Source organism: Glycine max, chromosome 15 (assembly GCF_000004515.6).
Source record: "Glycine max cultivar Williams 82 chromosome 15, Glycine_max_v4.0, whole genome shotgun sequence".
NCBI lineage: Eukaryota > Viridiplantae > Streptophyta > Magnoliopsida > Fabales > Fabaceae > Glycine > Glycine max.
The window spans coordinates 32805435-32818190 of NC_038251.2; the positions used below are offsets into that span (position 1 = coordinate 32805435).

The 12756-nt window shown below is 33.6% G+C and overlaps 1 protein-coding gene across 6 annotated transcripts; it reads left to right on the forward strand.

Moving 5' to 3' along the window:
* The first annotated feature begins 3829 nt into the window (after nt 1–3829).
* Nucleotides 3830–8771, forward strand: BZIP113 (putative bZIP domain class transcription factor). 6 transcript variants are annotated; one of them, XM_006597903.4, is made up of 11 exons: nt 3879–4241; nt 5470–5529; nt 5900–6008; nt 6135–6207; nt 6404–6449; nt 6594–6624; nt 6804–7059; nt 7135–7298; nt 8134–8404; nt 8481–8521; nt 8621–8771. In XM_006597903.4, exons 3-10 carry the CDS (start codon nt 5939–5941, stop codon nt 8485–8487), a joined length of 918 nt encoding a protein of 305 aa, XP_006597966.1. In that variant the 5' UTR covers nt 3879–4241; nt 5470–5529; nt 5900–5938; the 3' UTR covers nt 8488–8521; nt 8621–8771. The 6 variants fall into 6 exon arrangements, with proteins under 6 accessions (XP_006597967.1, XP_006597966.1, XP_006597970.1 ...); XM_006597907.3 differs by having other exon boundaries at nt 8164–8404; XM_006597904.4 differs by lacking the exon at nt 5470–5529 and having other exon boundaries at nt 3830–4241.
* The last annotated feature ends 3985 nt before the right edge of the window (nt 8772–12756 follow it).

The window sequence follows — 12756 nt, forward strand, 5'->3', positions numbered from 1 at the left end:
TATCCGTTTAAACTTTCTTTTGCTATCTCCAAAACTCAAAGCATGATAGCACGCAGAGACTAACGTCGTCTTCTGCACCCTTTATCAATTGTGGCCAACAAGCCCGTTGACACGCGGAGATTTACGTCATCTTCTGCGCAGACAAATTGTCATACTGACACTGGAGTCACGTGACATGCGGAGATAACCGAGTGGTTATCCGTTTAAAACTTTCCTTTGCTATCTATAAGACTCAAAGGATGATAGCAAGTTGGGTGGTAAACGCGTATAGACGAATTTTGCGCCCTTTATCATTTGGGAACAACAACCTGAGTGGGTGAACGCGCAGAGATAGATTCTGCGCCCTTTATCATTCGGGAACAACAAGTTGAGTAAGTAAACGCGCAGAGACAGATTTTGTGCCCTTTATCATTCAGGAGCAGCGAGGCGGGTGATAAATGCGCAGAGACAGATTCTGCGCCCTTTGTCATTCAGATTTCGCAAGTTGGGTGATAAACGCGCAGAGACAAATTCTGCGCGCTTTGTCATTCAAAAACAACAAGTTGAGAGGTGGGCAGGGACAAATTATGGTCATTACGTACACCTTTTCGCCATCCAGAGGCGATCGTGTCCGGTGGCACACAGAGACAAATTATGGTCATTCTGTGTCTCCCCGCCCAGGCTTGATCGTGTCTAACAAAACGCAGAGACAAATTATGGTCATTCTGCGTCTTGTATCAACCGAGATGAAAAAATTCAACAGTATCAGGATGATGTGTCGGTATTGGTCATTTTCAAATTTTTGCAAGTTCCGCTGGCAGGGAGGTTCACTGGCCGAATAGTGTTTCGCTTGAACGAAATTAGTGTCTTATCTTTACTTCCCTTTTATCTCCAATAAAAGACAAGTAAAGAGGGCCAATTGTCATACCCTAATTTCGTCTGGGGACCATCCGTTGTTGGGATGCGACCCTCGTTTGACCACTTCGAGGTACTTGGCACCCATCGTTAGGCAATTCATGAAGTTCCGTGACATGCCGGAAGTCAAAAGAAAGCATTGTAGCACAATCCGTGAAGTTCCGTGACATGCCGGAAATTAAAAGGAAGTGTTAGTGCGCAATCCGTAAAGTTTCGTAACGTTCCGGAAGGCAAAAAAGGGATGATTATGTAATCCGTAAGGTTTCATAACATTACGGAAATAGAACAAGCATCGTTATGAAATTCGTAACGTTACCGAAAAAAAATCACCAAAAAAGAGCAAGGGGTGTATTTAGTAAAAATGAGGGTGCAAATAGCTACCAGGCCCACTTGGGCCTTCCAGAATATTCCTCCAGAAGGCGATTGCTTCTGGAGGAAGCAACTTGGCTCGCCTGGGCGAGCTGGGTGGCAATCTTCTCCCCTATTTTCCTATAAATAGGGGGAGAAGTGAAGGGAAAAATGTTCAGCCTTCCTGGTAATTCGAGATCACTTGAAATTAGTGAAAAAAATTGTTTCCGTGAAGAAAATCCAAGCCGAGGCGCTTCCGTAATGTTAGACAAGTGGCCTCAGATATCTTAAGAAGAGGGGTTGAATTAAGATATTCCAAACTACTTCCCCAATTAAAAAAAAACTATTTCACTTTTTATTCAAGTTATGAATTCCCTTAATGACAATCTTCTTAAATATTGATTCAAATAAAACAATTTGAATATGAATATAAAGAAATAATAAATAAAGGAGATTAAGGGAAGAGAAAGTGCAAACTCAGATTTATACTGGTTCGGCCACACCCTTGTGCCTACGTCCAGTCCCCAAGCAACCCGCTTGAGAGTTCCACTATCTTGTAAATTCCTTTTACAAGTTCTAAACACACAAGGACAATCCTTCCTTTGTGTTTAGAATTCATTTACAACAAGAGACCCACGGTCTCTTAATCCCTTAGAGAATGAGAAGAAGAAGAAGAATGAATCTCTCTAGAAAGAGATGGATTTTACAGATTAAGCACTCAAATAATTCCTCAATGAATTGCAATTGAATTGGCCAAGGAATTCTTAAGAGGATAAAATGATTTTGCTCTTTGAGAGGATAAACACTTGTTGTTTTCAAAAACTCTTAGCAATTTCGTGTTTAAGTCACATATATATAGACCATTGGTGGTCATGAATAAAGCCTTTGAAAAGTTGTGACTCTTAAAATTATTTTTTCAGAAAATCCTGTCTGGTAATCGATTACAGTAATTGTGTAATCGATTACAGCTTTTAAAATTTGAATTAAAACGTTTACTAACTGCTGGTAATCGATTACCAAAATTGTGTAATCGATTACACAGTCTAAAATTTTGAATTCAAATTTTAGTAGCTGTTATAAAATATATTTGGCCACTGGTAATCGATTACATCCTCTAGTAATCGATTACCAGAGAGTAAAACCTTTGTAAAACACTTTTTAACTTAAATTACTTGGCCAAACCTTTTGCTAATTCAATTAGGAATTCCCTTCCTAATATACTAGTGATCATCTTGATGCTGTGACTTGTAATCTTGAAGTATTGTCTTGAATTTTAATCTTGTAAAGCCCATTTACATCAATTGCATCATATCATCATGATCATCATCAAAACATCAAAAGAAATTGCATCTACACGTAACGTTTCCATAACGTTCCCGTGGGTGATTTCGCGAAGATTTTCAGCCGTTCTTCGACGTTCTTCATTCATTCTTCGGTCTTCAACCGGTAAGTTCTCAAAATCGAACTTTTTAATTCATTCTATGTACCCTTAGTGGTCCTCATTTGTTTCACGTGCTTTTATTTTCATTTCATTTACTTTCCGTACCCCTTTTTGACGTTCTTTAGTCATTTACTTAAGTTATTTTATCGCCTAATCAAAAATAAAATAAATTTTCACCGATCATTTGAATTGTAACATCCGTTAATTTCTATGTTAAAATGAAATCCGACCGTTCGGTCATGCCTTAACCACGTTGGAAACCAAAAAGAGGTAAAATAATAATATAATAATAAAAATATCTTTTAGTAAAATAAATCAAAAAAATCAATCGGACGTTTCTCTTTGAGATTTTTCTTTCTTAATCAAATTGACTAATAACCAAAGTGAAACTAAGGCTAAAATCAATTCATAAACCAAACTTTTGTCATCGCCTAAAAAAGTCATTTTCAAAGGTCCAACGCCTTGAAATGGTCTTTTCCGCTTTTGTTGGTTAAGTGTAGATTTCTAAAAGCCTAAAATCAATATGTAACTTTGTTACCTCTTTCAAAAATGAAGAAATCATTAATGGTCCAACGCCTTAATGTTTTCTCACTTCTTAAAAGAATCGAAAGATGGTCTAATGGTCCAACGCCTTAAAATGAATTTTCATTCAATAAAAACATATCTTGCAAAAAAGGATAAAAAAATAACTTAACCAAAACGCTTTGTTCACAAAAGAATTACGTAGGTCTGATTTTCTCATCATAATTGAGGAATACGTAGGAGCAAACGAAAATGCCCTTGTCGACCACAAAAAAGATAAAAATATAAAAAAGCATAAAAAAGACATAAGAACATAAAAAGGGAAGATAAAATAAATTGAAGTCATATTTGCACATTTGATTAAAGGCTGCCGTCTATTGTGACAAACGCGTGGGGTGCTAATACCTTCCCCGTGCGTAAATAAAATTCCCGAACCTTTCACTTAAGTTTGTAAATCATGTCTTTTCCGGTTTTTTTCGATATTTTTCTCAAATAAACGTTGATGGCGACTCCACGCGTATTCCTTTCTTGGAACAGGTTCCGCGAGTCACGCGTAGCCTCCTGCCCAATCATGTAAAAGAAATTAATTACTTATAATGCTATTATTATTTGCTTTTTAAAGACAATGCAATTATGTTTATATTCTTCTTTTACAATTCCTTTTTCTTGTGTTTCTTGGTGAACTCTTTTGTAGTTTACTCGGGGGAAAATAATGCCATAGACCCCACGCACACACTGTTCTGTTCATTCGTGTCGGCTCGCATTTCAAGCTTTAGCGCCAATATTCAGCTTCCGTTCATTCCACGCATTTCTCGTTCGTCCGATTCGTCGTTCTGCATTCCATTTCCTTTTAAATTTTACATTTTCAAATTCTTTTTGCAGCTTAAAATTTAAAGAATTTGAAAAGCTCACTCAGTTCTCGCTCGCGATTTTCTCACTCTCTCGTCCGACGCTCGCAATACTCGCTACGACCCTCGCTCTACTCTCTCTGTCTCACGCGCAGTGGTGCAGAGCGTCTCTCATCTCTGCGATTTAGGTTTCGATTTTCATTTCGCAAACCTGTGTTTTCATTTTTTATTTAATTAATTTGCGTTTGTTTTTTTTATTTTTATTTCGTTGTTTGGTTTCGTTGATTTTGTTTTTGACCTAGGGTTTCATTATACATTTCTTGTTTGATTTTGTTGCTTGATTTCGTTTTGATTTCTTAGTCATCAGATGTGTGTCAGTCTCTCACCTCGACGTGGAATCTGTTTTAATTCATTTGATATTGGAAGTGAATATTTCGTTTTAGATCAGTGTTTGTGTGGTACATGAATATGAGACTGAATAAGACAAAAAAAAATGTGAGTGCTCCCTGCTCCCCTGGTGCTTGGGTGAGAACTGAGAAGATATGAGCGTGTGATAGTGTGTTTTTTGCTTGAGCAATGTGTGAAAGAAAAACAAGAGAGAATCAGTGTGAGCTGTGTAGATGAATGGATCACTGTAGTTCATGAGTATTGGGTACCGAATTCCTTTTTATTGGAGTAGATGGGAAAGCTCAAAAGATCTTCTTCTTTGTGTGTTTGTTGAAACTAGTACTTTTACATAATTGGTGTAATTGTCAAATTGGAAAGAAATTTAGTTGAAGTTATATATATTTGAAATTCTGATTCTGGGATTTATTGTGTAACTGAAATTATTTTGTTGTTACCAAAATGAAAGAAATTAAGTTGTTGATGTGATTTATTTCACTGAGGTTATTTAATCCTGTTTTGCTTGATTTTCTTTTCTTTTGATTTTTTTGATGAACTTCATGGTAATGGATGTAAGATTTTGGAGATGTATATTCATTCCATCATTCACTGATTTTTGCTTTATTTTCCCTCCTCACTTTTGATGGTGGAGCACAAAAGCATTATGAAGTGCTTTTGTGTTGCTTATTGCTCAAGTTTGGATCTTCCTTTGTTTAACTGCAATTATACAACTAATGAGATAATAAAACTTTGTTGGAAGTTGAAGGTGCTGATTAGAAGATAGTGATTTGTTGTGTTGTGATTTATTAAAAAAAAAGCGACAATTTAGTTCAATGAGGAAAAGAGAGCAGCAGTTAGCAATCAGATTCTGTGTGTGTGTGGGGGGGTTAGTGTGTGTTGAACAGAGGAAAATGTTGCAGTTTAGTTTGTTAATAGGTGGAATTGTGAATTTGTTAGTTTATACAACTTAATAGTACTGTTAAGTTTCCAAGTATGTTTCTGAAATTTTATAGATAATCCTTTGTTTTTCAGATCTTTGTTAGACAAGCACTGGATAGTGATCTGAAATCATTGTTGAAATTTTTCTGCCTTGTAAGATTTCTAATATTTAATGTTTATTGATATTTCAAATATTTCTGTTGTATAATGTATCAATGCTTATTTCAGCATTTGTTCATGAGGATTCATTCTCACTTAAACTTGTCCTGTTGTTTAATCTGCGGGTTTAATATTGACATACTCAAAGTCCAACTTTTTTCTGTATTCAGCTTGTTATTTTTAAGTGAGCAACAATAGCTTATTTACTATTAGGATGGTTTCAGTGGTACTTATTTATTATGTTGAGGCAGATTATGCCTGCTGCTTGCATACATATGCTAGCTCCTTTTCCTTTCTCTACCTTTGATTAAAACCTTGTCTTATTAATCCATGAAGAAACCTGATGCATGGTTTTGTCTTGCAGTTATTTCAAGACATGTATGGTTAATATTGGACAGCTGAAATGAGATGCAATGCATGCTGGCGAGAAGTAGAAGGGCGAGCCATTTCCACAACTTGTGGTCACCTATTATGTATCCACATACAAACAATTTTTTACTGAGTTTCTCTATTTTAATAGAATATGATCAACTTAGTTCATATCAAATTAGGTTGAATTTTCTTCACATTTTATGTGGTTTCCTTAACACAGTTAAAAGGCACAGATGATGCCAATAAGATACTCAGCAATGATGGAGCATGTCCTATTTGTGATCAAGTCCTTTCAAAGAGGTATGGATATGATAGGGATCTGTTTGATTGAACTTGTGATTTTGTTACTCACCTGATATAATACTGATTATAGCGGTCAATTAATGGAACTAATCATTGCTCAGCAATCAGTACTAATCATTGTCAATTTTTTAAGTCTCATAGTTGATGTGTTCTTGTCTAAGACTCTAAAGTTAAATGTTTCTCCTCTTGTCAGTCTCATGAAACCCGTGGACGTCAATCCCAATGATGAATGGGTCAATGTATGTAAACATTCTCCCATGCAATAATAACTACATAGTACATGCACATAAGATACTCTCTAAAATTTGATGAATTTCATGCTCTTTTCCTTTTCTTTATTCTCACTAGTTTTGTTGCCAATTATTGTGATGTCTTTTGTGCAGATGGCCATGGCAGGGGTATCTCCACAGATATGTATCCTTTATGTCCATTGTGTAGAGGTAGAACTGCATAGAAATAGAAAGCTAAGGTTATATATGTTAATCCTTCTACACTATCTAGCAGTCTGTTTATTATAAATGAAGTTCATATTCTGAAATTTATGAAATTAAGAGGGTACATTAGACCTTGTGTGTTTACCTGAGCAAATTTAGTGATGAAGAGTGCATATAGAAGTGTGATGTTCTACTTGGGGCAAAAAGAACTGGAGATGCAGTTTAAGATGAACAAGATTGTTGCTCAATGCCGGCAGAAATGTGAGATGATGCAAGAGAAGTTTACAGAAAAAATAGAACAGGTACATACTGCTTACCAAAAGATGGCCAAGAAGTGCCAGATGATGCAACAGGAAATTGAGAGCTTAACCAAGGACAATCAAGAACTTCAGGAAAAATTTGCTGAAAAATCCAGGTCAGTGTCGACCACAAATCCACTTTTACAAGATTATATCTCGTTATTGATGCATTAAATATATTTCAATTTCAGGCAGAAGAGAAAATTGGATGAAATGTATGACCAGCTGAGGAATGAGTATGACTCGGTGAAGCGATCTGCCATACAGCCTGCAGACAACTTTTATTCCAGAAATGAGCATGATTTGTTCTCGAACCCACCTAATATAATGGATGGCAGAGAAATGGGCAGAAAAGGTAATCCTTTGCTTTCAACAATCAGAGCCCAGATGACACTACTTTTTTATTGTCAATAGAAATTAGAAAGTGTTTTTGTTATATATAAGTTTCGATTAACTTTAAAACCAAATAAAGTATCGATTATTTAAACCAAATAATGAAAGCATGGACCATGAGCTTGTTTCTTCTTAAATGTTTCCAAAAGTAGGGTTTTCCAAAAGCAGAGGACACTACTTTTTTTTATTGTCAATCGAAATTAGAAAGTATTTTTTATATAAGTTTCAATTAACTTTAAAATCAAATAAAGTGTCAATTATTTAAACCAAATAATGAAAGATTGTTAGGAAATACGGAGAAGGGAGAGTTAGTTAAGATAGACTATTATTGAGTTATTTATTTAGTTAGAGGGGTTTATTATATATAAATAGGGGAAGAAGGATAGGAGAGAGGAGATTTGTTGTCTTTGTAAATTGAGCATTGGTTCTTTGTGAAAGGAGAAATCCTTTGTGAAGGGGGAACCCTTATTCTTTTACAATCAAGAAATTCCATCTTTCTTTCCTTTCTTCTATTTTCTAATTTGGGTTCCTAACAGAAAGCATGGACTGTATGAGCTTGTTTCTGCTTAAATGTTCCAAGTAGGGTAATCCTTTGCTTTCAACAGTTAGAGCCCTGAGGACACTACTTTTTTTAGTCAATAGAAATTAGAAAGTGTTTTTTTTGTTATATATAACTTTCAATTAACTTTAAAACCCAACAAGGTATCAATTATTTAAACCAAATAATGAAAGCATGGACTGTATGATCTTATTTCTGCTTAAATGTTTCCAAAAGTAGATTAACTTATTTGTTGCAGGTGGGCTGGTATTCACTCCTGCCACTCCAGGACCAAGAGAGGATGTCTGGCCAGCAAGGCAGAATAGCAACAACTCTGGTCACTTTGATCTGTCCGTCGGCTCACCAGCGAAACAAACAGTCATTGCAGGGGATGCTGGAAACAGAAGGGCTGGTGCTCATCCTGTTTTTGGACCTGGTGCTACTAATAACCCATCCATGACTTTGAGGAACTTAATACTGTCTCCAATAAAGCGGCCTCAGCTCTCACGTAACCGCCCCCAACTATTCACGTGAGGAACAAACTAAAACTCTGCTAATTTCACTCTGCTATACATCTCCGAATCTTGACATTTTTTTGTTTTTCAGGTTGTAGGCACAAAGGAGGAGGCTAACCTTCTATAATATCAGTTAAGCCTTTTCTCGCTTGGTTCTACTTCTGGCTTTAGTTTCCTTTTTCTTTTCTTTTCTTTCTGTTTTTTGATCCCTAGGTTGTTTTCATTTGGCAGGGAAAAACGAATCTAAAGTTTGCACAAATCAGTTTGTAGTTTGCGTGATGTGCTAATGATATTTTAGACTTCCGTTTCTATTTCTTACCTCAAACTCCTATAGATGAAGAGCTGCTAACATGAACAATTTATATATCATTTTAGTTCCCTAGCTTCAATCTGTAGATAGATAATTCCCAGCGTATTATATGGTGATTGGAGAAAACTCAAAAAGTGAATACCCTTAAACTAAACTAAGTATGAGGCCGCTGCCCCATTTGGTTACTTGTAGCAAAGAATGAAAGCAGGCTTCTTCTTTCTTACCTTTCTTTTTTGCTCCTGATTTCATGGTTTCGTAAACTATTGAAATTGACAAAATTATTAACATAAACATTTTGAACTTTTAAAATGTTATTTGTTCACATAGTGAGAGGCATGTTTATCAAATTCGAGTTAATTCGCTAATTCTTATGAGTTTACGAGTTCACTTACTCGAATTGATTCATGTATAAATTCTCTTTTTAGTAAACTTTGGGTAGACTCAATAGATTCTAAATAAATTCGGTAGACTTTTGAGTTTACCACCGAGTCAACAAGTTAACAATTTAAAAAGATGATATCAAAACGTAAGTAATTTTGGGTTGTTTAATGTTTGTTTAGTGTTCAACACACCTCTATTTGGGGTGTGCCTGAATCAAAAAATTTTCACCTCTAATAATATCAAATTCTTATTTTTTAACATCAAACCCTTGATGAGAATGTTATACCACTATTATAACATCTGCAAGTTATTATCTACTAGGAATGCATTACTAGACTTGATTATTTAAGTATTATAAAATTTATGATTTATTATTTTACTTTATTATGTTGAAATGTTTAATTGGTATGTTATTTGTAGATATTTTGTTATTATTTTTATATAAAGTGAACTCTTACGAGTCTAAGAGTTAAATCCAGGAGTCGAGTTTATGAAACTCTCAAGAGTTTATGTAAACTCACGAGTTTAATAACCTTAGTAAGAGGACTTCTGTCACATGATAGTAACATGCATTTGTTGTCAATTAATATCCGTGTTCAGCAGCTAAAAATTGTTTCCAGTTATCAAAATTTATATTCCACATGACAAGCGGTGTTAATAGTATTGTCACAGTGAATAATTATCATTGTTATCTCCATTGTTTCCAGTTATCAAAATTTATATTCCACATGACAAGCGGTGTTAATAGTATTGTCACAGTGAATAATTATCATTGTTATCCCCATTTTTGGTTGCAGGAAGTGGAAGGAAGAGAGTTTAAAAGAAAATAAGTTAGGGAGTTATGTAATTCTAGATTTTTTTGGATTATTTACTTTATTTAGAGAGTTTTTCATTTTAGAGAAGACAAATTATTACGAACAAGTCTAACATTGTAGATAAATAGCTTAATCTTTAAGCATGTTATTACTCATCACATGTTTGATTCTTGATACATAAAAATGACTTTGTTAAGAAAAACAAAATCTCAACAAAGAAATTAGTGGTGGACTATCGGTTGGGATATCTTTGGACAAAAAAGTATTATTTTTCAATAATTATATTTACAAACTATTGTGTAAAAAAATAATTAAAAAATTGTATTAAAATATCACAAACTAGTAAAAGAGCCTCATCTCCATGTGATGAATCAAAATTTGAATCTTTGTTGGAAAATGTGTCTATATTTAGTGTTCCACAATATTTCAAATAGAATTTCCTTTTAAAAAAATCAATAGAAAACCAAGAAATTAAGACTCATCTCCATGTGGCCTAAAGTATTAATATGAAGTACAAATTATGATTGTTACTTTTAACTAATAATAAAATTTTATAGTTTATTAGTTTTTAAGAGTATAATATTAATAGTAAATAGACATGTATTACAAGTAACAAAATTATATTGTTAACCAATAAAAAATTCTCTTCGATATGATTAAGCATGCACAGGGAATAGTTTATATATATATATATATATATATATATATATATATATATATATATATATATATATATATATATATATATATATATATATGTATGTGTGTGTGTGTGCGAGAGTAATATTTTATATATATATGTATGCACACGTATATATATATATATATATATATATATATATATATATATATATATATATATATATATATATATATATATATATATATATATATATATGTATGTGTGTGTGTGTGCAAAAGTAATATTATAATTAAGCACAAAAAGTGCAAAAGTGTACAATATCAAGTATCCTAAATTATCTTATAGTATACAACAGTATGGTGAAGCATACCATAAGATCTTGGACCTACATAATTCATAAGAACAGATGCCAACAACAATTAATACCTTGAATATTAGCAATATCAGATATTGTTTGTGGTGATACAAGCTCCCACATTGGAGAACCATTGTTGGAGAATCAGTATAAAAAGTGATGTACTTTTTCTCTTGATCTTATCTTTCTTTCTCATTTTGGTCTTAATCAATTTACTAAAGGTTCGAGAAAATATCTTTTTGAAAGAAATAACTTTAACAAATGATCTTGTGTAAAGGGTGATTGATTCAGTATTAGTTTATCAAAGTTTTGTGATACAATTCGTGCAAAAGAAGTTTTTTTTTTTAACTTTTGTTTTAAAAGTCTATTTTGTTTTGAAAACCAATTCACCCTCTCTTGGTTTGTGAGTTTCATCATCTTTTTCATTTGGTATTAGAGCTACATCTTGTAAATTACTCAAGATCACAATTTTTCTAAAGATTGCCTAAAAAAAACACTTTCAAAGAGGGTGCATCTTTAAATCGACCTCATTTGTTTGAGGGAGAACATTTTTTTTTTGGCAAAAGAGAATGAAAATATTTATTCAATCAATTTATTTCGGTGCATGGAATGCGATTGTTAAAGGTTCTTTTATACCTACTAAAGAAGTGAATGGTGAATTGGTAGCTAAAGAATGGGATGAGATGAAAAATGATGAGAAAAGAAAAGTGAAAGATGATAAAAAAAAAAACTAAAAGCATTTTAACTTATGGTTTATCTTCTAATGAATTCTTTCATACTGCAAGGTGCAAAAGTGCAAAGGAAATATGGAATATGCTTGAAGTCACTCATGAAGGCACAGTGGATGTGAGCTTAGTTGTTCGGTAAGTAAAATTGATGATTCTTGGTTATGGCATCGTAGGGATGCACACATAAACATGCATCATCTCAATCATCTAGTTAGAAAAGACTTAGTAATTGGTATTCCAAAACTCAAGTTTGAGAAAAATAAATTGTGTGAAGCTTGTGAAAAAGGGAAGCAAGTTAAAAACTCTTTTCAAAGTAAAAACGTTATTTCTACTTCAAAACCCCTTAAACTACTTCACATTGACTTATTTGGTCCCTCTAGAACTATGAGTTTGGGTGGTAATTACTATGGCTTAGTTATAGTAGGTGATTACTCAAGGTTCACATGAACTTTGTTTTTGAAAACCAAAAATGAAGCTTTTGATGCTTTTCGCAAACTTGCCAAGGTGATTCAAAATGAAAATGGTCTCAACATTGTTTCACTTAGAAGTGATCTTGGAGGTGAATTTCAAAATGAGTCTTTTGAAGAATTATTTATTGTTCAAATATATGTTGATGATATTATATCTAGTGCTACTAATGAAATTTTGTGTAAGAAATTTTCCAGTTGTATGTAGAAAGAATTTAAGATTTGTATGGTGGGAGAGTTGAACTTCTTTCTTGGACTCCAAGTTAAGCAGATGAAACACAAAACCTTCCTATGTCAAACCAAATACTATACATAACTAATTAAGAAATTTGGCATGGAAAAATGCAAAGAAGCATAAACTCCAATGGCAGCTTCAACCTACCTTGACCTAGATGAGAAAGGTAAATCAATGGATGAGTCAAGATAAAGAGGTATCATTGAATCTCTTCCTTACTTATCTACAAGTAAACCATATATCATGCTTAGTGTTTGTGTGCATGTAAGGTATCAGGCTAATCGTAAGGAAAAGCACAAGTGGGACATGCCACCTATTAGAAAGCTCTCTTGTATCTTGGAATTGCAAGAAGCAGGTTTGTGTAGCACTTTAACAAAGGATCTTGTGTAAAGGATGATTGATTCAATATTGATTTAGTATTAGTTTATCAAAG

Excerpts from the sequence above, each read along its gene's own strand:
- BZIP113 (XM_006597904.4), top strand. The coding sequence starts at position 5,939 with ATGAGATGCAATGCATGCTGGCGAGAAGTAGAAGGGCGAGCCATTTCC. Across the intron at positions 6,009-6,134 it reads AACTTGTGGTCACCTATTAT|GCACAGATGATGCCAATAAG; the intron begins GTATCCACATAC and ends CACAGTTAAAAG. Across the intron at positions 6,625-6,803 it reads AGGGGTATCTCCACAGATAT|TGATGAAGAGTGCATATAGA; the intron begins GTATCCTTTATG and ends GAGCAAATTTAG.